The sequence below is a fragment of the Chiloscyllium plagiosum genome, unplaced genomic scaffold, assembly GCF_037043375.1.
Source record: "Chiloscyllium plagiosum isolate Xiang-an unplaced genomic scaffold, Cpla_swu_hap1 HiC_scaffold_7, whole genome shotgun sequence".
NCBI lineage: Eukaryota > Metazoa > Chordata > Chondrichthyes > Orectolobiformes > Hemiscylliidae > Chiloscyllium > Chiloscyllium plagiosum.
Window position 1 is genome coordinate 56,193,751 of NW_028270145.1, and position 25,727 is coordinate 56,219,477.

At 41.6% G+C, this 25,727-nt stretch overlaps 1 protein-coding gene across 8 annotated transcripts in view; it reads left to right on the top strand.

The window, feature by feature from the left end:
• myo3b (myosin IIIB) overlaps window positions 1-25,727 on the top strand; it is a 581,719-nt gene that overhangs the window by 408,370 nt on the left and 147,622 nt on the right. For all 8 annotated transcript variants that reach the window (XM_087989045.1, XM_043693701.2, XM_043693699.2 and 5 more), the window contains 2 exons: window positions 10,266-10,428; window positions 20,397-20,474. In XM_087989045.1, the coding sequence (XP_087845171.1) occupies window positions 10,266-10,428; window positions 20,397-20,474 (241 nt within the window). The remainder of the gene's footprint in view (window positions 1-10,265; window positions 10,429-20,396; window positions 20,475-25,727) is intronic.

A 25,727-nucleotide genomic window follows, 5' to 3' on the forward strand; every position in this document is an offset into this window, starting at 1 on the left:
GGGCATAACATATGAGGAGGGAGATGATAGTGTGCTGGAAGACATGGGTTACAAGAGGATTGATGGTCATAACCATCCTTGTTTCGGGGGACAGTATTGCATGATGGTTGGCAATGATTAAGCTGTAAGGCCAGGCTGAGGAGATTAATATTTTGGGAGATGAAGTCGTAATGCTAAGAGGTGTATGGAAACATGTGAAAGCTCAGTATTGATGGTCTTGTTTGCGAATAAAATGTGCACTGGAAATGGAAAATGGCTGAGTGGGAGGTATAAGTGTTTTTATTCTGTCTGAGTATGTGGGATGTACAATGTGAACAATACGAGGCCCTTCAAATGCAATTGCATTAATCAGGCACTTTCACGGCATAGGTGGAAGTATTCTGTAACCGCAGCACCCAGTATATGATATGCATGCTGGGTCCTGTGTGGGATATAAATGCTGGTTCCAACAGGTATTGATCATGCCAGATTGTTCATTGCAGATTGAAGGTAGTCATCTCTGTGAACCAGAAATAATCACAGGTGCCGTTGAAAATGGCAACTTGAGCCAGTATTCACAAAGCCAAACTAAGATCTCATAAACTGCAGGATGGCATAGAGCTAATATCCTGTCACCTTCAACTCTAAGTTTTCATCACCATACTCTTGTATGCAATGGCAGTCTTGGGTGATGTGGGAGTGGGACAACAAAATATCAATAATCCTTCCACACTGCATTTGTATAAATGACATAACTTGGGCTGCATTCATTAGAATAAGGTCCAACTGACAAAGTTCCACGACCCATCTTGTCAGAGTCTTCCGTATCTCACTGTGTGGACTATGCTAATCTATCATTTGTGAGTGATGCAAATGCTGACTACTCTCGTTACTAAGGATATGTTTCTTATATACCCTGCATAAGTTCATTAGAAATGTGAGCAATAGATTCAGCTGCAGCAGGGGTTATCATCATTGTTGTTGCAATACCATGAAGGTGGAGAGAAATTGAGGAGTGCCAGATGCACCAGCAAGTGCAGGATCAGCAAACTCCAGCAGCCTCCACATGAAGTCAACACAGCTGAATGTTCCCTCGAGAGATGCAGGAAGCCCAGAATCAATATCGCTTCCTCCATAAGAGCATGGTTCGGTGCCTCCAGAGACTGAGAATACTCCAGAGACTGTGATACTGACACAGACATATGCCAACTGCTGGACCTGCCCAGCAACATGAAGGAGTGGTTAGCCATCCATCCCATGTCGAGAGTGCCATGTCATTACACAACTGACTTCATGAATAGAAAAAAGATTCCATTCCATAATTGTGCAAGTCATCTGTGATCAATTGTACCAATCTTAGAAGTCTCCGCCAATAGCATGACAGCTGCCATGAAGCCTATATCCTTAAGATCTCTCAAGTGACTGCTTCCTTACAAGGATTGATGTCTTACAAGAATGGTTACTGGGAGACAAGGAGGACAAGAGCTAACCACTGCAACCATGCCTGATTAATTCATTAGGGAACTCCCAACTGAGTCCAAATATTGATACAGTGCTACCCATTCTTCCACCAAGACCATCACGTAGCAGACAATAGGCCTGTTGATGATGAAGTTCTGATGCTTAGATTGGATTGGGGTGGCCTTTCAGTACACTTGAGACAGAGTGAGATACATAATTCTAACATGCTTTGCTTTGCACAACTGAAGCAGGCAAAGAGAGAATGTGATGGATGTGAAATGCTGGAAGAGTAGCAGCAGTCTTCTGAGGAGGAGAATGTAGTTATCAAGCAAGAGGAACATCACCTTCAGCATAATAGAGTAGCATCAGGCACAAGGAGCCAGACAGGACTTAATTGAAAAATAGTTCCAAAAGACCTGAACTGGGTACAATAATCACTGTAAACATTTTGCTGCCCAAAAGATAAGCAGTCCCGTTCTGTTTCCAAAAGCAGTTGGAGCTTGTGTTTGTTTTCTTCTTTGTCTTTGCTATAGCTGAATAAACATTTAAGTTTACAGCTGCTTTGAATCTTGGAGATGTACAGCATTGAAACAGACCCTTCGGTCCAACCCATCCACGCCGATCAGATATCCCAACCCAATCTAGTCCCACCTGCCAGCACCCAGCCCATATCCCTCCAAACCCTTCCTATTCATATACCCATTCAAATGTCTGTTAAATGTTGCAATTGTACCAGCCTCTACCACATCTCTGGCATCACATTCCATACACGTACCACCCTCTCCATGAAAATGTTGCCCCTTAGATCTCTTTTATATCTTTCCCCTCTCACCCGAAACCTTTGCCCTCTAGTTCTGGACTCCCCGACCCCAGGGAAAAGACTTTGTCTATTTATCCTATCCATGCCCCTCATAATTTTGTAAACCTCTATAAGGTCACCCCTCAGCCTCCGACGCTCCAGGGAAAACAGCCCCAGCCTCCAGGGAAAACACCCCCTCTTCGTGTAGCTCAAGTCCTCCAACCCTGGCAACATCCTAGTTAATCTTTTCAGAACCCTTTAAAGTTTCACAACATCTTTCCGATAGAAGGAGACAAGAATTACACGCAATATTCCAACAGTGGCCTAACCAATGTCCTGTACAGCCACAACATGACTGCCCAACTCCTGTACTCAATACTCTGACCAATAAAGGAAAGCATAACAAACGCCTTCTTCACTATCCTATCTACCTGCGACTCCACTTTCAAGGAGCTATGAACCTGCACTCCAAGGTCTCTTTGTTCAGCAACACTCCCTAGGACCTTACCATTAAGTGTATAAGTCCTGCTAAGATTTGCTTTCCCAAAAATGCAGCATGTATTTTGCAAAGGTATTACTATTTAAGATACAATTCATTAGGGAACTCCCAACTGAGTCCAAGTATTGATACAGTGCTACCCATTCTTCCACCAAGACCATCACGTAGCAGACAATAGGCCTGTTGATGATGAAGTTCTGATGCTTAGATTGGATTGGGGTGGCCTTTCAGTACACTTGAGACAGAGTGAGGTACATAATTCTAACATGCTTTGCTTTGCACAACTGAAGCAGGCAAAGAGAGAATGTGATGGATGTGAAATGCTGGAAGAGTAGCACAAAGCCATGTTGACTATCCCGAATCAGTCCTTGCCTTTCTGAGTACATGTACATCCTGTCCCTCAGGATTCCCTCCAACAACCTGCCCACCACCGAGGTCAGGCTCACCGGTCTATAGTTCCCTGGCTTGTCTTCACCGCCCTTCTGAAACAGTGACACCACGTTTGCCAACCTCCAGTCTTCCGGCACCTCACCTGTGACTATCGAAGATACAAATATCTCAGCAAGAGGCCCAGCAATCACTTCTGCTTGCAGGCTTTCCAATGTATCTTGGTCCCACATTGAACAATGAAAAGATGTCAGGTTACACTGGCCTTTGGTGAAAGAGAAGCATTCTCTTAGAGAGGATTCTAAGATGGGATGACACTAAGGACAGGAAACCTATGGTAGTTTGTATCTTAAATAGTAATACCTTTGCAAATGCTTACTGGTATCAGAAATGAAGTGTCAGCTGTGCTATCTATGTGCCTTAAGGGACATCAGGTTTTGCTTTCCCCTTCCAAGATGAAGGTGGGCAAGATGAATAGCCTGGTTGGCATCACTTGACATGGTGCACAGTTGGGCTTGAAAAATTGTGTCAATGCTACAAATCCCAGGAGGTCCCAGAAGTGGCAAGTACTTCTGCCTCTGGTGAGTGGGAAAAGAATGAATGGGCACCATTGAGATGTGGTGCATAGCTAATGCTGTGATTTATAGCTTTGTACCTAAGATGGCACCATGTGTAGTGACATTTCATTGTACTCCTGTATTTCTATATTTGAATACAACCTAATTCTAATTCTGATTCTAATTCTAATGATGTTATTTAATTAGCAGGGATTTGAAAACAATGCTGAAAATGTTAAAATCAACACTTTGCTTGACTAGCACTCAATGTAACTAACTGAACATAGGGCTAGTAGGGAAGCAGAGTTCTGGATGACTTCAAATTTACAGAGGCTAAACTGTGGGAGACTAACTAGAAGTGGATTTGAATTGTTCACTGAAGATATCAAAGACCGTGAGTGAAATTTTCAGAGGTCGAAGAGCTGAGAAAGGAGCTGAGTTACAGAGGTGGAAATGAGACACTAAAGTTGTGAACAGACTGGTTTAATTGCTGATGATTGTCAGGGACAGGGATGGAGTCACTAGCTCAGGAACAGGGTTTGAAACGAAGACCAAACATAAAGGCGACAGCCTTCTCAGTATTTAATTAGAGGAACGTTCTGCTTATCTGTTATTGGCTCTTGGGATAATCCTAAAAGAAAGGTTTAACATAATTTTTGCTTTTAATGTTGTTAAATATAGTACAGCTAGTATTTGGTATCAAATGTTTTTGTTTGGAATGAATAAAGTGCTCAAAGATATTGAAGTGCTGGTAATGCATCTTAGGCATCAAATAAGCTCTCATTGGTATTAAAGCTCTAGGCATTAAATCGAAGCTCTCAAAAGCATTGGTGAAATTCTCAAATGCATCCATGGGAAGCATCCAAAGGCAACTTTCAAACACATCAATTGACATCAAATGCAATCAGCAACCCATGCATTGAAAAAAGCAATTAAAAAAAAGCACAGTAAGGAAATTAATGGCAAGTAAGATCTGAACTTATTAATCTTTTCATTTTTTGCAATATACCTTTCTGCACCGTGTGCCATAAAGCCTATAAATTCTTAAAAACCTGTAGCAACAACAAAAACTATTTAAAAAAGACTTAAAAACAAACATTATAGAAGAATGAGAGCAATAAAAGCAAAATCCATAAAACTGCTGATGATCATAAAACTGATCATAACCATGCTTGACCCTAATCATGCTGAATCCTAGGCTGCCAAATTAAATTTACATAGATGGTTCAATCAAACACTGACCCACTGATTACTAGCACTTCATCTTTTTTTTTATTGTTGTTTCATGAATCTTTCATAGATAACATTAATTTATATGGTAAATTTATCTCCTGTATCTACCCGGCCATGTTAAATTCCTACGGAACATGTTCCCACCTTGATCTGCGCCTGTGCTTCCTTGATCTCCTCCACTACATCCATCTCCTCCTGTGTCTCTGCCTCATCTGACCCTGCCCCTCCATTTCTCCACCTCGTGCTCCTTGCTTTGTTCTCCTGTTCCCCTTCCCCTACCATGACTGTTTCCTCCTCTGCCATTGTAACCTCCTTCTCTGCCACTTTTACGATCTCCTGCTGTTCCACAGACTCTCACGTCTCAAATACTATGCATTTTGTTCTCCATTACAAGATATTGCAGGTGTTTCAGAACAGATTTACTAGGTGGAATGAGCGGTTTATCTTAAAAGAAACGAATGGACAGGCTAAGCTTATTTTCACTGCAGTTCAGAAGAGTGAGGGGTGATCTGATTAAGCGTATAAGATCATGCATGATGCTGAAGAGATGCATGGGGAAACAATGCTTCCTTTTGTAGGTGAATCCAAAACTAGGGAGTACTGTGGAAAGTTTTGGCTTGCACCTTTAGGACAGAGATAAGGGGAAATTCTGTCTGTCAGTGGGTTGTGAACTTTAGAGTTCTACTTCAAAAGGTGGTGGGGTGAGATCATTGGGTATTTTTAAGGCAGAGCAAGATAAATTCTTGTTATGCAAGGGAATCACAGGTTATCTGGGATATATGTGAATGTGGAACTTGGAACACCAGCAGATCAATTATGATCTTAATGAAGTGCCAAATAACCTGCTCTGTTCCCAAAATTTGTGTGTTTGTACGTTCCTGTGCCTGTCCCTTGACCTCCTCCTCAAACTCTGTCTCCATCACCTTGACCTTTGCCTCTGCTATCATTGCTTCTTCCTCTGCATTGAGCTTTCCTCTATCACCTTGACCAACTCCTCTACCACCATGAGCACCTCTTCTTCCTCATGCTCCTCTGCCATCTTGACATCCTCTTCCACCTCCTTTTCTTCTTCATGCTCCTCTCTACTATGATATCCTCTGCTGCCTGAGCATTGAAATGCTACTTGCTCTGCCATATCTCCTCCTCTGTTGCTGCTGCTGCTCCAAAAGTGGGTGACCATCTTGTGGTTTCAGATTAAACACGGGCAAGGAAACCTCTTGCTGAGTACCACATACTATCCTCCCTCAGTTGATGAATTGGTACTCTTCCATGTTGAACAACATTAAGAGGAAGCATTGAGGATGGCATGGGCACAAAGTGTACTCTGGGTGAGGGATTTCAATATCCACCACCAAGAGTGGCTTAGCAGCAGTACTATTGATTGAGCTGGTTAGGTTCGAAAGGTAACAGCTACTATTCTGGGTCTGCAGCAGGTGGTGAAGGAACCAAGAAGAGGGAAAAATATACTTGACCTCATCCTGGATGTAAGTTTGCTTGCTGAGCTGGAAGGTTCAGCTCAGCGAACAAACTTACATCCAGAACCTCAATTTGAGCTACAAATCTTCTCAAAACTCGCTTGACCTCTTCCTTACCAATCTGCCAACTGCGGATGCAGCTTTCCATGACAGTATCAGTGAGAGCAACCATGTGGTCTTTGTGGAGGTAAAGTCCCACCTTCACATTTAAGAATAACCTCCATTGTGTTGTGTGGCACTATCACTGTGCTAACTGGGACAGACATCAAACAGATCTAGCAATTCAAAACTAGGCATCCATGAGGCAGTATTGGCCATCAACAGCAGCAGAATTGTACTCCAGCACAATCCGCAACCTCATGGCCCAGTATATGTCCCACTCAACCATGATCAACCCTGGTTCAATGGAAAGTGCAGGAGGACATGCCAGGAGCAGCACTAGGCATAACAGAATATAAGGTGTCAACTTGGTGAAGCCACCAAACAGGAATATGTGCATGCCAAACAGCATAAGCAGCAAGTAGCTAAGTGATCCCACAACCAACTGATCAAATCTAACCTCTGCAGTCCTGTCACATCCGGTTGTGAATGGTGGCAGACAATTAAACAACTCACTGGAGGAGAAGGCTCCACAAGTATCCTCATCCTCAATAATGGAAGAGCTCAGCACATCAGTGCAAAAGGTAAGGCTGAAGCATTCACAGCAATCGTCAGCCAAAAGTGCCAAGTGGATGATCCATTTGGGCCTCCTCTAGTGTTCCCCAGCATTACAGATACCAGCCTTCAGCCAATTTGATTCACTCCATGTGATATCAAGAAATGGTTGGAGACTTTGGATACTACAAAGGCCAACATTTCTGCAATAGTACTGGACTTGTGCTCCAGAACTTGCTGCTCCTTAGCCAAGCTGTTCCAGTACAGTGACAGCACTAGCATCTACCCAACAGTGTGGAAAATTGTCCAAGAATGTCCCGTGCATAAAAAGCAGGACAAATCTAACCTGACCAATGAATGACCTTTGTCTATTTTGATCATCACTAAAGTGATGTAAGGTGTCATCAACAGTGCTGTCAAGCAACACCTGTTCAGCAATAACCTGCTCAGTGACGCCCAGTTTGGATTCCACCAGGACCACTCAGCTCCTGACCTCATTACGGTCTTGGTTCAAACATAGACAAAAGAGCTGAATTCCAGAGGTGAGATGAGAGTGACAGCCCCTGATATCAAGGCTGCATTCAACCAAGTGTGGCATCATGGAGCCCTAGCAAAATTGGAATCATTGAGTATCGGGGGCAAACTCTCCCATGGTTAGAGTCATACCTGACACAGAGGAAGATGGTTGTGGTTGTTGGAGGTCAGTCAGCTCAGCTCCAGAACATCTTGCAAGAGTTCCTCACAGTAGTGTCCTAAACCCAACCATCTTTAGCTGCTTCATCAATATCTTCCCTCCATCATAATGTCAGAAGTGGGGATGTTCACCAATGATTCAATACAATGTTCAACACCTTTCGCAACTCCTCAGGTACTGAAACGGCCTGTATTCAAATGCAACAAGATCTGGACAATATCCAGGCTTGGGATGACAAGTGGCAAGTAACATTTAAACCACACAATGCCAAGCTATGACCATCACCAATAAGAGATAATCTAACCACTGCCCCTTAGTTATGTTACTGTCACTGAATCCCCCACGATCAACATCTTGGGGGTTGTCATTGACCAGAAACACAACTGGACTCACCACATAGACACAGTGGTGTCAAAAGAAGGTCAGAAGCAAGGAATAGCGCAAAGCTTAACTCACCTCCTGACTCCCCAAAGCCTGTCCACCATCTCCAAGGCACAAGTCAGGAATGTGATGGAATACTAAGCAATTGCCTGGATGAATGAAGCCACGACAACACTTGCGAAGCTCGACATAATCCAGGAAAAAGCAGCCAACTTGATTGGCATTGCATTCACAAGCATCCACTCCCTCCACCACCCACACTCAGGAGCAGCAGTGTGTACTATCTACAAGATGCACTGCAGAAATTCACCAAAGATCCTCAGACAGCACCTTCCAATGCAACAAGCACTTCTATATAGGAGGACAAGGGCAACAAATGTATGGAAATACCACCACCTTCAAGTTCCCCTCCAAGCTACTCACCATCCTGACTTGGAAATATATTGCAATTCCTTCACTGCTGTTGGGTTAAAATCCTGCATTTCCCTCCCTAATGGTATCGTGGGTCAACCCACAGCAGGTGGACCGCAACAGTTCAAGTAGGCAGCTCACCACTACCTTCTCAAGGGCAACTAGGGATGGGCAATAAATGTTGGCCAGGCAAAAGTGAGGAACTGCAGATGCTGGAAATTGGAGTCTAGATTAGAGTGGTGCTGGAAAAGCACAGACGGTCAGGCAGCACCCGAGGAGCAGGAAAATGTTGGCCAGCCAGCACCACCCACATTCCGCAAATGAGTTAAAAAAAACTAAGAGAATCATGCAGGCAGCATTTCATTGGAGTTATGGGGAGGGATGTATTAAGTTAACTCTCTCGCTGATCCCGAGCTCTGCCTCTCTCACTCCCAAGCAAATCCCTATACTCACTCCCCTTTTAGTTCCTATAGGAAGAACCTGTGTGACAACGTCTAAGAATTTCCATCATCAGCGGATTGCCACCCGCACCCCCCCTCCCCACCCCGCCACCGCCACCGCCACCATCCCGATTCCTTTCACAGAAATTCCACTGAAATTCAAGTGCCTGGTATTCTCTGAACACTCATTCCCTGCAGCTTCTAGAAAAAGCTATTCTTCATTCCTTTTAAACTTTGAGCTTGATCTTTGAACCTCTGACATAAATTCTACCTTCAGCTCTAGTCTCAGAATGCATTAGGAACCATAAATTGGATGAACTGCTGCAGGCTAGACAAATGGGACTCAAGGATGGGGAGTACATAGGAAATTGGGGGATAGGGAAAGAGAAGGCAGGATATTGGGGTAAGCGGGAGAGAGACAGAAATCAGGACGAAAGTGTGTTTGGGGCGACTGATCAGGAAGTTGGAGAGAGATCTGAGAGAGAACCCCAGCACAGGGAGGTCAAGGCAAATCTGCGAGTTGGGGGCGGGGGTGGGGAGCTGGTGTGGTGGTCAGGGAAAACTCATGCATTGAATTGAATGCTTTATTGTCACTTGCGTTTTACAGTAAATTATACAGTAAAGTACAGTGAAAAGCTTCAACTGTCGCCACAGTCTGGCAACATTTTGAATAGTTTGAGAATAAAAAGATATAATTGAAAGAGAGCCTATCTTCATTCTGAAATCCTGGTGGATCGTGGTGGAGCCAAGGGGATTTTGATTTAGGTGAGGGATGGTGGAGGATATTGGGAGTTGGGGTGCAGTGGTGGGGATGGAGTTCATTCCTGGTGGGGGCAGGTAGGGGATGGTTAAGAGCAACTAAAAGCTGTTGAAAGCAAATTGCTCCTTATGATGTTAAAGTATGTCAAGAATTTCTGTAAGGGAAGCAATTTGATAATTAAGCAACAGTGCAAAAGTTGCATAAGGTGATAGCAAAGTAAAGCTAGGTGTTATTGGTGTACTCATGAAAAATCATGCTGTACTTTCAATTGAAATGTAAAATTCATTCATCAATCATTAGTAATTAAATGTTAGCAAACATTTGATCTATTTTCTGTGAAATAAAGCTGATGTCCTTTATAAAACTAAATAACATAGTATTGTCAGTGCTCATTAGCAAAACTGTATGTGCATAATAGTTTGAGTTTCCAATACCATGTCCACAAAGGAGTCTGTGTGGTATAATATGCGTTTACATTTAACTAAGGATTATGGAAATTATATACGTTTCAATGCTGACAACTTGTTTCCTGTAGGTGTTTCTGAAGTATTATCAAGTAGAACAGTTAAATTTACTGCTCAGAGAAGTCATTGCCAGCATTGTGGTTATTCAAGCCCACATCAAAGGCTGGCTGGGAGCCAGGAAATACAAGAAAGCACAAGCAAAAAAACAAAGCAGTGCCATCATCATCCAATCAGGTATGCACAAATTTCTGCTAATTAATAGAGAAAGAGAGCTTTGAAAGTGAAATTAAGTATATTTAGATGTATACAATTAAAAAAACACTAGTTTATATTTATCAAATCTTATACATTTTAAAAGACTAATTTTAATACTACTCGCTATCAGATACAAGATAGATGAGCATTAAATTGGCTGGCAGTGTTACTCATCAGTACCCCAGTCATAGAGTCATACAGCACGGAAACAGACCCTTTGATTCAACTCCCCCATCACTTATCAGACATCCCAATCGGCCCTAGTCCCATTTGCCAGCATTTGGCTCATATGAACTCTTCCTGTTCATATACCCATCTAGATGCCTTTTAGAGGTGGTAATTGTACCCACCTCCATGACTTCCTCTGGCAATTCGTTCCGTACATGCACCACCCTCTACATGAAAAAGTTACCCCTTTGGTCCTTCTAAAGTCTTTTCCCTTTCACTTTAAGTCTATGCCCTCTAGTTTTGGATTCCCTTATCCTTGGAAAAAGACCTTGGCTATTCACCCTGTCCATTGCCCCTCATAAATTTATAACCCTCTCAATTCCGGTTGCATTTTCTTTTTAACACCTTCTGAGAAGGTAGCTGAGATACCCAGTCAAAACCAATGTGCTCCTTAAATGTGCCGATTTGAGTTTAATTACATCATCAACTGTGAGTGAAGAAGCTATGTTGTTTCCCTCCTTGTTAAAATAGTACAAGGAGGATTACAGATAAAAAGAAGACCAAACTGATAACGTTTTCATAGATCCTGTTTTGATTCTGACAGAACAAGGAAACTATAAACCTGTTGTGTCTGGACTTGATAATTCCAGGAACTTCCTCTGCGTGACTTAATTGAGTACATCAATCTGTTTTTTGTGGGCTGCCTGGCAGTCTTCTGCTCCTTGAAATTATGCTGTTACCTTCTGAGAAGCTGCTGGATGGACAACCGTTTGTACTTAAAGTAGACATGGCACCGGGACCAGATGAGATGCATCTGAGAATACTGATAGAAGTGAGAGTAGAAATTGTGATGGCACAGACTTAATCTTGGGATAGTGCGAGAGAGCAGGAGAATTGTAGATATTATACCCATCTTCAAAATAGATGTGAAGATAAGCTGAACAATTGCAGACCAGTTGGTTTAACTTATATGTTTTAAAGTTCATAAGACAGAGGAGCTGAATTAGGCCATTTGGCCCATCAAATCTGCTCCACCATTCGATCATGGCTGATGTGCTTCTCACCCCCATTTTCCTGCCTTCTCTCCATTTTCCTTCAACCCATTACCAATTAAAAATCTGTCTAACTCCTCCTTAAATTTACTCACTGCCCCAGCATCTACCGTAATCTGGGGTAGCACATTCTACAGATTCACAACCCTTTGGGAGAAGTAGTTTTAAATTTGCTACCCCATATCCAAAGACAATGACCTTTCGTCCTAGAAAGTCCCACAAGAGGAAGAATCCACTCTATTTTATCCACACCTTTTATCATTTTGAATACCTCAATTTGATCTTCCCTCATTCTTCTAAATTCCAGAGGGTATAGCTCTAAACTGTTCAATCTCTCTTCTTACAACAAACCTTTCATCTGGGATCAATCGAGTGAACCTCCTCTGAACTGCCTCCAATGTCAGTACATCTTTCCGCAAATTTCCACAGGACCAAACCTGTGCACAATACTCCAGGTGCCATCTCACCAATAACTTGTATGGTTGCGACAATACTTCCTTACCTTTATATTCTATTCCTTTAGCTATAAAATCCAACATTCTATTCGCTTTCTTTATTATCTGCTGTATCTGCATACTAGTACCTAGATCTCTCTGCATCACAACACCTGGAAGTCTTCCCCATTAAGATAATACGTCACCTTCCCATTTTTTTTACCCAAATGCATGACCTAGCACTTACCCACATTAAACTCCATCTGTCACATTTTGGCCCACTCTCCTAATCTATGTATATCCATTTGTAAGGTTCTTATTTCGTCATGGAGAAAGTGAGGACTGCAGATGCTGGAGATCAGAGCTGAAAATGTGTTGCTGGAAAAGCGCAGCAGGTCAGGCAGCATCCAAGGAACAGGAGAATCGACATTTCGGGCATAAGCCCTTCTTCAGGAATGAGGAAAGTGTCCTCACTTTCCTCATTCCTGAAGAAGGGCTTATGCCCGAAACGCGATTCTCCTGTTCCTTGGATGCTGCCTGACCTACTGCGCTTTTCCAGCAACACATTTTCAGCTCTTATTTTGTCATTACAATTTACCATCCTGCCTATTTTTGTGTGTCTGCAAATTTGGCTATTGACCCCTCTATCCCAGTATCCAAGCCATTAATGTAGAGTGTAAGTAGTTTGGGGTCCAAGGACTGAAACCTGTGGCACTCCACTAATTACATCTTGCCATCCAGAAAAAAAATACTTATCCTGATTCTCTGTCCTCTGTCCATTGGCCTGTAATCTATTCAGGCTAATAAATTACCCCTAATCCCATATGATCCAACCTTGTGTATTAACCTTTTGTGTGGCACCATATCAAATGCCTTCTGGGAGTCCAGATTGATTACATCTACAAGATCCTCATTATTGACTTTGCTTGTTACATCTTTGAAGAATGCTAGCAAATTAATCATGATTTGGAGATGTTGATGTTGGACTGGGTTGTACAAAGTTAAAAATTACACAACATCGGGTTATATTCCAACAGGTTTAATTGGAAGCAAATTAGTCAACATGATTTGCCCTTCATTAAACCATGCTGAGTCTGATGGATAACATTTTGACTTTCCAACTGTTTCAATATTGCTTCGTTGATAATTGATTCTAACACTTCCCCAACAACGGATGTTAAATGTAGGTCTATAATTTCCTACATTTTGCTTCCCTCCCTTTTTGAATAAGGGTGTTATGTTAGCCATTTTCCAATCCACTGGAAACTGGGGCGGCACAGTGGCTCAGTGCTGGCACTGCTGCCTCACAGCGCCTGCAACTCAGGTTCAATTTCAGCCTCGGCGACCGTCTGTGTGGAGTTTACACATTCTCCCTGTGTCTGCATGGGTTTCCTCCGGGTGCTCCAGTTTCATCCCACAATCCAAATGTGTGCAGTTTAGGTGAATTAGCCATGCTAAACTGCCCATAGTGTTCAGGAATGTGTAGTGACTAAGGTGCCTTACTCAGGGGTAAATCTAGAGTAATGGGGAATGGGTCTGGCTAGGTTACTCTTCAGAGGGTCAGTGTGGACTTGTTGGTACAAATGGCCTGTTTCCACACTGTTGGGATTCTATGATGTAGGGATTCTTTCCTGTGTCCAGCAAAATTTGAAATATTGCAACCAATGGATCTACCAATGTAACATTTTCCCCATTAATGTTGATTTTTCAAAGTTCTGCCTTATCTATTGCCTCTGACTTAACTGATTTGGAAACTACCAGAAACAATAATTTGGGATAGATTTAATAGTCACAGGGACAAATGTGGGTTAATGAGAGCCAACATGGATTTCTTAAGGAAAAGTCACATTTCACTAATGTTCTGGAGTTTATTTTGGAGACAATAGAAAGCATTTATGAGGATAATATTATTGATGTCATATACATAGAATCGTAGAGCTATACATCACATCCAACTGTCCATGCTGACCAGATATCCTAAATTGATCAAATCCCATTAGCCAGCATTTGGCCCATATCTCTCTAAGCACTTCCTATTCATATACTAATCCAGATGCCTTTTAACTGCTGTAATTGCACCAGCCTCCACCATTTCCTTTGGCAGCTCATTCCATACACGCACCATTACGTCCCTTTAAAACTTTTCCCTCTCACCTAAAACCCATGCCGTCTATTCACCCTATACATGCCTCTCATGATTTTATAAACCTCTGTTATGTCACCTCTCAACCTCTGATGCTCCTGGGAAAATAGCCCCAGTGTATTCAGTCTCTCCCTCAAGCTCCAGACCCCAACCCTGGCAACATCGTCATACATCTTTTATGAACCTTTTCAAGTTTCACGACATCATTCCTATAGCAGAGAGACCAGAATTGAATGCAGTATTCCAAAAGTGGCCTAACCAATGTATTGTACAGCCATAACATGACTGCCCAACTCCTCTACTAAATGCGATGACCAATAAAGGCCTTCTTCAATATTCTGTCTACCTGGGACTCCACTTTCAAGGAACTATTAACCTGCACTCCAAGGTCTTCTTGTTCAGCAACACTGCCCAGGACCTTACCATGAAGTGTATAAGTCCTGCCCTGATCTGCCTTTCCAAAATGCAACATCTCACATTTATCTGAATTAAACTTCACCTGCTACTCCTTGGCTCAGTGGCCCATTTGATCAAGATCCCGTTGTATTCGGAGGTAACTTTCTTGTGCTGTCCGCTACATCTCCAATTTTGGTGTAATCCGCAAACATACTAATCATACCTCTGATGTTCATATCCAAATCATTTATATAAATGATGATAAGCAGTGGACCCAGCCCTGATCCTTGTGGCACTCCACTGATCACAGGCCACCAGTCTGAAAAGCAACCCTCCATCACTACCCCCTGTCTTGTACCTTTGAACCAATTCTGTAACCACAGGCTAGCTCTCCCTGTATTCCATGTGATCTAACTTTACTAAACAGTCTTCCATGAGGAACCTTGGCGAATACCTTACTGAAGTCCATATAGATCATGTCCACCGCTCTGCCCTCATCAATCCTCTTAGTTACTTCTTCAAAAAACTCAATCAAGTTAGTGAAACGTGATTTGTCATGCACAAAGCCATGTTGACTATCGCTGATCAGTCCTTGCCTTTTCAAATACATGTAAATCCTGTCCCTCAGAATCCCCTCCAACAACTTTCCCACCACTGATTTCAGGCTCACTGATTTATAATTGCCTGGCTTTTCCTTACCATCTTTCTTAAATAGTGGTACCACAATAGCCAACCTGCAGTCTTCTGTTGCCTCACCTGCAGCTAACAATGATATAAATATTTCAGCAAGCAACCCAGCAATCACTTGCCTAGCTTCCCACAAAGTTCAAGGGAACACCTAATCAGGTCCTGGGGATATATCCACCTATATGCATTTTAAGACATCCAATGTCTCCTCCTCTCTAACATGAATATTTTTCAAGATTTCGGTGTCTATTCCCCCAAGTTCTCTATCTTCCATATCCTTCTCCACAGTAAACAGTGATGCAAACTATTCATTTAGTATCTCTCCCAGCTCCTGCGGTTCCACACATAGGTGGCCTTGCTGATCTTTAAGGGTCCCTATGCTGTCCCTAATTACTCTTTTGCTCTTAACATATTTCTAGAATCCTGTTGGATTCTCCTTAACCCTATTTGCCAAAGCTATCTCATGCCCCTGTTTTGCCTTCCTGATTTCCCTCTTAAGTATACTCCTATTGACCAAAACCTCAATTTCTCCAGTCATCCAGCATTCCCTACACCTACCAGCTTCGCCCTTCACCCTAACAGGAACATATTGTCTCTGGACCCTCATTTCCTCATTTTTGAAGGCTTTCCATTTCCAGCCTTCCATTTACCTGCCCCCAATCAACTTTTGAACGTTCTTAAAGGAGGAGAACTTCTTGAGAACTTTTGAAAGTTCTTGCCTAATACCTTCAAAATTGGGCCTTCCTCCAATTTGGAATTTTAACTTCTCGATCCTTTTCCATCACTATTTTAAAACTAATAGAATTATAGTCACTGGCCCCAACGTGCTCCCCCACTGATACCTCAATCACCTGCCCTGCCTTATTTCCCAAGTGTAGGTCAAGTTTTGCACTTTCTCTAGTAGGTATATCCACATACTGAATCTGAAACTTTTCTTGTACACACTTGACAAATTCCTCTCCAACCAAGCCCTTAACATTATGACTGTCCCAGTCTACGTTTGGCAAGTTAAAATCCCCTACCATTTCCAGCCTATTCTTCTTACACATAACTGCGATCTCCCTACAAATATGTTTCTCAATTTCACGCTGACTCCTGGGAGGTCTATAGTACAATCCCAATAAGATGATCATCCCTTTCTTATTTCTCAGTTCTGCCCAAATAACTTCCCTGGAGGTATTCCCAGGAATATCTTCCTTAAGTATATCTGTAATGTTATCCCTCATCAAAAACGCCCCTCCTCCTATTCTTTTGCCCTCCTTCCATCCTTCCTATAGCATCTATATCCTGGAATATTAAGCTTCCAGTCCTATCAATCCCTGAGGCACATCTCAGTAATTGCTACGATCTCCCAATTGCAAATTTGCAACCATGCCCTGAATTCATCCATCTTACCTGTTAGACCTCTTGCATTGAAATAAATGTAGTTTAATTTATGAGCCCTATGTCATACTATCCTCCTGGGTCCCATCACCCAACTCTTACTAGTTTAAATCCTCCTGAACAGCTCCTGCAAATCTCCCTGCCAGTATATTAGTTCCCTTCTAATTCAGATGCAATCTGTCCTTCATATCCAGGTCACTTCTACCCCAGAAGAGATTCCAGTGATACAAAAATGTGAATCCTTCTCCCCTGCACCAGATCATCAGCCACGTATTCACCTGCTCTACCTTCCTATTTCTACTCACTAGCTCATGGCATCTGAAGTATTCTATATATTACTACCTTTGAGAACCTACTTTTTAAAGTCCTACTTAACTCCTATATTGTCTCCTCGGAATCTCATCCTTTTCTCTTCCTGTGTCATTAGTTCCAATGTGTACAATGACCTCCTGCTGGTCCCTCTCCCCTTTGAGAATACTCTGCACCCTCTTTGAGACATCCTTAATCCTGGCACCAGGGAGGCAACACATTATTCTGATGTCTTGTTGTTATCTGCAGAAATGTCTGTCTGTGCTTCTGACTAGAGTCCCCTGTCACAATTGTTTGCTTTGAACCTGATGTATCCCTTGTTACATTAGAACTAGTCTCAGTACCAGACACCTGGCTGTCAGTGCTATATTTCCTGAGAGTTCCTCACCCCCTAACATTTTCCATAACACTCTCCTACCTGTCCTGGAAGCAACTCGTCTACCAACTGTATCTGCTGTTTTTCTGTCTTCCTGCAACTGCCATCCGTCACACCCCTCTAACTCCTGTAAATTTCTCATTGCCTCTAACTGCTGCTCCCTCCGATCCATGCAATCCAATAGGATTCACAGCCAAACATATGTCCTGCAGACATACTCATCAGAAGCATGGAAACTCTCTCTTATCTCCACATCCAGCAGAAAGAGCACATCACTCTACGAAAGGCCATTATTGCACCTTACCAATCTACAAATCCAGAAAATAGCACAGTCTTAATGCTCAAAAAACACTGCTCCAGGATAGCTTAGTGCTTATTTTTTAAAAAGTTTAATCAAGACAGATCTGAATACAACATATAATTAATAAAAACACATTCTCCTCACCATTGTGGATTTCCCCCAAAAAAGTAAGTTACACTTTTAAAACTTGCCACTTAGCAGTTCCCCTGCTGTGAGCTCCGCCACGCAGGTTTCTCCAAGGTCAGCTCTGAATTTCACTGTTAGTTTACTTTTCTTAGAAGGACTCCATTATCCAGAGATACTTGAAACTAAACAGCAGAGGTAGTCATCAGTGAATGTTCACTGCCTCATCAGACAGCTGTACAGGTTTTGATCTCTATTCTTTTCTGAAGTTCCAAAACAATGCAAGAGCTTATGAAACAGTAATTACTGTTCTGAGATTTTGAGGAAATCAGCTCCAACACTGAAAATACCTCAAAAAGGAGCAGCTCTACAATCACAATTTTTTCCCATCCTCTATCTTAGATTATCATGACTTTCAAAACGTCATAAAGTCATACAACACCGAAACAGACCCTTCAGTCCAACTCATCCATGCCAAATAACTTTGCCAAACTAAGCTAGTCCCATATGCTTGAATTTGGCCAATATCACTTTAAACCTTTCCTATTCATGTACCTGTCCAAATGTTTTTTAAGTATTCTAACTGTACTTGCATGACTCTTCTTCTGGCAGTTTATTCCACATATGAACCACCCTCTCTGTGAATACGTTGCCCCTCAGGTCACTTTTAAATCTTTCTTCATACACCTTAAAATATGCCCCCTAGTTTTGAACTCCCCCAGCCAAGGAAAAAGACCTTGGCTATTCACCTTATCCATGCCTGCCATGATTTTATAATCCTCCATGTTTCAGTGAAAGAAGTTCCACCTATCCAGCCTCTCCTCAGACCTCAAACCCTGTCATCACAGCAACATCCTGGTAAATCTTTTCTGAACCCTCTGCAATTTAATAATATCATTCCTATAGCAGGGTGACCAGAATGGTACACAGTGATACAGTGCTGCACCACAGACTTGTGAACAAAGTAAGAACTCATGGAATAAAAGGGACAGTAACAACATCGATACAAAATTGACCATATGAAGGAAGTGAAACTATCATGGTCATTCTAACAGATGAGAGACTTAACGAGTAATCAAGTATTTTTCAATGTATAATTTCAGTTACATCACACTGTAAACTTTTGCTATAAATTCTGTGTCTTACAATTGTGCACTCCACAACCACCTGATGAAGGAGCGGCGTTCCGAAAGCTAGTGCTTCCAATTAAACCTATTGAACTATAACCTGGTGTTGTGTGATTTGTAACTTTGTACACACCAGTCCAACACCGGCATCTCCAAATCATAACTGATGAAGGAGCAGCGCTCCGAAAGCTAGTGCTTCCAAATAAATCTATTGGACTATAACCTGGTGGTGTGTGATTTTTAACTTCAGGAAGAAAAGAAGATTAGTAAAGGTTTGTTGATGGTAAGTCGCTCTCTGCCTTGCCTACAGCTGTCCAAAGGTCTTTGTATTCAGCCAGATATTTAAGGTTATAGCTGATGTTTTCTACATCTTCTGGAACTGCTGGTGTGGAAACTTCTTTTAAAATTTCTTACTTGTGGGAATGTCAACATAATTAAACTCATCAAACAGGATGCTATCTTGGAAGGAGATTGCAGAAGAAAGAGCAACAGTTTCCTCTCACAGCTGCTGTGGTCTTCCACTAAATTATGTCCTTGGTAAACACACACAAGGTTTGTTTAGTCACATGTCTTTTCCCTATTTGCTGTCAGATGTTTAACAATCATTTGATTGTTCCAACGGTAATTTTGATTAGCTCGCATTTTAAGAAAGTCAAGACCAATTGCCCAAACAATTAATTTTTGAATGGCTCATTGTTGCATGGTTGAAACTGTGAATATTCGTTTCTGATAGGCAGGAAGGAAGCTGTTTACACCCCACCAGGGAATTATTGTCTGTGATTTGGTCTTCTTAGATCCTGCAATTGACTCTCAGCAAAGTGGAATGCGGACTACATAGTAATGCAAATTATGGCAGACATTTTTAGTTTCAGTCTGAGTTTTTGTTTCAGTTAAAAACGTTTTTTGAAAAATGCAATGCCTGTCTCCAGAAGATGAAATAAAATTAATATCTGATATGGGCATGTCTTCATAACAGTATTCAAATAGTCATGCTTTGGAGATGCTAGTGTTAGACTAGGGTGTACAAAGTTAAAAATCACACAACATCAGGTTATAGTCCAACAGGTTTAATTGGAAGCACTAGCTTTCGGAGGTTCATCAGGACAGGTTCACCATCAGCTCTAAAAGCTCGTGCTTCCATTTAAACATGTTGGACTATAACCTGGTGTTGCGTGATTTTTAACTCACTATTCAAATTCATAGTTTTAGGAGTCAGAAATATTGGATTGTCTTAAATGCCAGATCCACTTATAGCTACAATCTACAGTAAATTTGAAATAAACAGACTACAAAATTAGTTCACTTCTTTTCCTCACCCAAGAATAAAAATTGCTTTGTCAGGGGAAAAATATATTTTTTCAAGTAAATCTTGTAGCTTTTATACAAATTCTGGCTCTTGACTCTCCAGCATCTGCAGTCCTCACTTTCTCCTATTTGTTTCCTTTTAGCCTGGAGAGGATACGTTGCTCATAAAATCTACAAGCAACTGAAGTCTCAAAGAGAAGCTGCCATTTGTATTCAAACAGGTAAAGCTAGTGCTTGAAAATATCATTTTACACACCCTGAACAAAAATGTTGCAGATAGCAACTAAATCTAAGTGTTTTAGTCATGCACAAATTCAGATATTATCGTGATACACATTTTCATGTGCAGATTTCAGTGCTTACATTTATTTGTCATCCTTTGTATCCAGTGTTTTCTTGTAGAGTATAAGGATAGGACAATAAAAGAATGCTGCCATAACCATTCTACAGAAATACCAAAAATTGCCAAACACAATAATTTATAGTGCTGGATTTGAAACTAAAGCAATATGTATTGAAATTTTGATGCACAAAGGAAATATTTGTTTGCAATTTAGTTGTATTTAATTTCATCTAAATTTAGGCATGGACTTGGTAGATTGTAATGCATCACCATGGCAATAAATCTGCTGCTTGTTTCAAAGAATTTTCTTTTCCTGACAAAGAATATGATACGTGGATATTTAAATACATGCTTGATTGATTTTACTGTCACTACTATCAGAACTAAATGGTTGAAAAGTTGATTATAGCAATCAGTATAAAATTTGGAATATGTGCAATCTAATTTTTTATCCCTGCCTCCCTCAAATAAAATTGAATATAGTTACCTGCTAATCATGTTTTGGGGGTGCTGGTGTTGGGCTGGGATGCACAAAGTTAAAAATCACAAAACACCAGGTTATAGTCCAACAGGTTTATTTGGAAGCACTAGCTTTCGAAGCGCTGCTTCTTCATCAGGTGGTTGTGGAGCAGAATCATAAGACACAGAATTTATAGCAACAGGATTGCATTCTTAAGCTAAATTTGTTTAATATTACATTCCATGACACTGCAATCCTGTTGCTATACATTCTGTTCTTATGATTCTGCTCCACAACCACCTGATAAGAAGCAGCGCTTCAAAAGCTAGTGCTTCCGAATAAACCTGTTGGACTATAACCTGGTGTTGTGTTACCTGCTCGGTTATCTTGCATCCCTGAACTTCTGGTTTTTTTAACCATCAACTGATTTAAGGCCTATGTGATGGCAATGTTAAATTCATAGTTTAAGAACCTCAATCTCATTCTTTGCTACATGTTTCAGGCAATGAAATTTGCCAACTTTCTTTACTGTTAAGTTACACTCATGAATCTGGTCCCAAATATTACTGAAGTCCACCACCTGCTGACAGGAGTAAAGCAGTATTTTGACCTGCCCAATGTCCCCAGCAATAATCCTGTCAGTAATTGTAATGTCCACTAATTATAATATTCGTGAGTAGGACAAAGAAGCATGCCCTCTCTGCAATTGCAGTTAAGTGAGAAGTTCCAATAAATTTGTAGTGGCTCAAAGGTGATGTGGTAGATAGTGGGGTAGGTAGATGGGTGGGGCAGTTATAAGCTCACAAAGCCTTTATAAAAGTAAAAGTACTGTACTAAAGGCTTAACTGGTGTTAAAACAATACGAGCATGCAACTGTTACAATTATGAGGTTTAGAAAGTTGTTATGTTTTGAGGGTTAGCAATTAATTTAAGGTGAAATGAAAATGGGTCATATGATCTAGTTTTACATATGCCTAACAGCAAGCCTGTGTGGTTGCTTTTTGGAAAGTAAAGGGTATACTGGAAATAAAATGCAGCTCTTAACACTTGGTGATAATGACAACTGCCTGTGTCCGAGCAGTAGATAGACTGAGTCTCCACATCCCAGAAAATGTTGAGGAAGTTGGAATGTAAATAGTTGTGATTTAAACTTCTCTTATTTCCAAGATAGAGAGCATTGGAATTTGGAGTTTGAAGGATAGCAAATCAGCATTTCTCCTTCGAGACAAGACCCATGTGATCACATTGCCATTGTGATGGGCTTTGAGAAACAAAGAGTCTAAGGTATCCACAAAAGTCAGATAGACAAGTTTAGTCTGTGAGAATCCAAGACACAGAGAGCACTTACAGGCAACAAGACATTGTGGTGCACCACACAAGAAAATGGGTGGAATTGGCAACCAGATTGAAAAGACCAAAAACCATGAGGAATTAAATTGAGGCTGTGAAATTCAACTAGCTTGTATGAGAGAAAAAATACCTAACAGTGAAAAACAGTTTGGAGATCAAAATTTCCCAGTCTGAGAATGCCAGATACAGACACCTTAAGTCTCAATAACTGGCACACTATGTGAAACAGCATGTTTCTGTGGCTGTCTACAATAGACAGACTACTGGCTGATACTTGCAAAACTCCTGGCATGATAACTAATGTGAGATACTTTCCCGTAATTGGGTGACAATTGTTGAACATTCCCATGTGTGCTCAGACAGCTAATTTAAGATTGTCAATAGGGCTTGCAATATTGCTCATTTGTTAGAAGCTGCACATATTTCTAAGCAGGGACCTGTCATCTGCAAATAAAATTAGTTTGTCCTAGCATTGTACCTTAGTTAAATTAAATAAAAGCATTGGGTGCATTCTCCATGGCAACATCATGAGCAATCAGAGTCTGCTTCTGAACTAATCAACATCCTGTTCTTATGTAGCGTAAGTTGTTGACCTCTGTGAAATCCAGCATTTCTGCATCTGTCCGGATGAGGGCAGGATGAAAAGTTTTGAAATTATTTCTATTTCAGCAAGACATAATAATGCTTTTAGTAATATTACATTAAAATGTGAAATGTTGTTAGGTCATCCTTTCAGCTATTAACTGGAAGATCATAAAACAGCAGTGAGATGAAATGCTACAATTTGAACCAGTAAGATGAAAGTGTTCAAATTTTTAGGGGTGATATCAGAAATTCACAAAGTCAAATTGAACAAAGGATGGATTAAATAGAAGGTATGAGTGCATAAAGATTTGCCAAAGCAGACTCAGAAAAACATTAAAGTATGGGCAACATGTGATCATTCTTAGGACTCTCATCCATTGCAAGAAGTTTAATACCTCATAAGGTCAGGTGTTCAGAGCTCCTAGGCGAGTGAGTGTCCTTCCTGCTGAAGGACATGGACAGTGTCGCAGAGTTTGTAAAAAAATGCCAGATGGAATACAGTGTTGGAAAATGTGAGGTTATGCACCATCTTAGGAAAAATAGAGGTATAGACTATTTTCCTAATGGAAAAGGTTTTGGAAAGCTGAAGCACAAAGAGACTTAGGAGTCCTAGTTCAGGATTCTTTTAAGGTTAACATGCAGGTTCAGTTGGCAGTTAGAAAGTCAAATGCATTGTTTATGGGCTAGAATGCAAGAGTGGAGTTATACTGTTGATTCTTTATAAGGATTTGGTTAAACCACATTTGAACTATTGTGAGCAGTTTTGGGCCCTGTCTTTAAGGAAGGATGTTCTGAAGTTGGAGGGGGTCCAGAGGAGGTTTATTAGAATGATCCCAGGGGTGAAAGGCTTTGCATATAAGAAGCGGTGGAGGACTCAGGATCTATACTTGATGGAGTTTGGAAGGATGAAGAGGAAGAATCTCATTGAACTTACAAAATACTGAGAGGCCTGAATAAGAGTGAACAAGGAGAAGATATTTCCACTAGTCGGAGATACTAGGACCTGAGGACAGTCTCAGAGTGAAGGGACGACCTTTTAGAACTGAAATGAGGAGGAATTTCTTCTGCCAGAGAATGGTGAATCCACAGAACTCATTGTCGCAGAAGGCAGCAGAGGCGAAATTATTAAGTGTCTTAAGTGATTTAGTAAAGGGAGGTCATGCCTGACAAACCTGTTGGAATTTTTTGAAGAGGTAACAAGTAGGTTAGACCAGGGAAACCCAGTGGATGTGGTCTATCTAGACTTTCAAAAGGCCTTTGATAAGGTGCCACACGGGAGGCTGCTGAGCAAGGTGAGGGCCCATGGTGTTCGAGGTGAGCTGCTGGGATGGATTGAGGATTGGCTGTCTAACAGAAGGCAGAGAGTTGGGATAAAAGGTTCTTTTTCAGAATGGCAGCCGGTAACGAGCGGTGTCCCGCAGGGTTCGGTGCTGGGGCCACAGCTGTTCGCATTATATATTAATGATTTGGATGAGGGAACCGGGGGCATTCTAGCGAAGTTTGCCGATGATACGAAGTTAGGTGGACAGGCAGGTAGTACTGAGGAAGTGGGGAGGCTACAGAAGGATCTAGACAGGTTGGGAGAGTGGTCCAGGAAATGGCTGATGGAATTTAATGTGAGCAAGTGCGAGGTCTTGCACTTTGGCAAAAAGAATAAAAGCATAGACTACTTTCTAAATGGTGAGAAAATTAATAAAGCCAAAGCACAAAGGGATCTGGGAGTGCTAGTCGAGGATTCTCTAAAGGTAAACATGCAGGTTGAGTCCGTGATTAAGAAAGCGAATGCAATGTTGTCTCTTATCTCAAGAGGGTTGGAATATAAAAGCAGAGATGTACTACTAAGACTTTATAAAGCTCTGGTTAGGCCCCATTTGGAGTACTGTGTCCAGTTTTGGTCCCCACACCTCAGGAAGGACATACTGGCACTGGAACGTGTCCAGCGGAGATTCACACGGATGATCCCTGGAATGACAGGTCTAACATATGAGGAACGGCTGAGGATACTGGGATTGTATTCATTGGAGTTTAGAAGATTAAGGGGAGACTTAATAGAGACGTACAAAATAATACATGGCTTGGAAAAGGTGGATGCTAGGAAATTGTTTCAGTTAAACGAGGAGACTAGGACCTGTGGACACAGCCTTAGAATTAGAGGGGGTCATTTCAGAACAGAAATGCGGAGACATTTCTTCAGCCAGAGAGTGGTGGGCCTGTGGAATTCATTGCCACGGAGTGCAGTGGAAGCCGGGACGCTAAATGTCTTCAAGGCCGAGATTGATAGATTCTTGTTGTCTAGAGGAATTAAGGGCTACGGGGAGAACGCTGGTAAGTGGATCTGAAATGCGCATCAGCCATGATTGAATGGCGGAGTGGACTCGATGGGCCGAATGGCCTTACTTCCACTCCTATGTCTTATGGTCTTATGGTCTTTAAGACAGAGATAGATAGTATTTTGATTAGTAAGGGGATCATGGGTTATAGGGAGAAGGCAGGAGAATGCGGATGAGAAACATATCAGCTATGATCAAATGGCAGAGAAAACTTGATGAGCTGAATGACCTAATTCAGTTCCTGCATATAAAACATACAACACAATATAAAACAGGAAGCCCACCAAGCCTGTGCCAATTCCTATTCCTTATTTAGACCCCTATTTATTTATTGTGGTTTCTATCCCTCTGTTGCCTCCCTTTGCTGTGTCTATCAAGATACACCTTAAAAGTTGCAGAAGTGCCT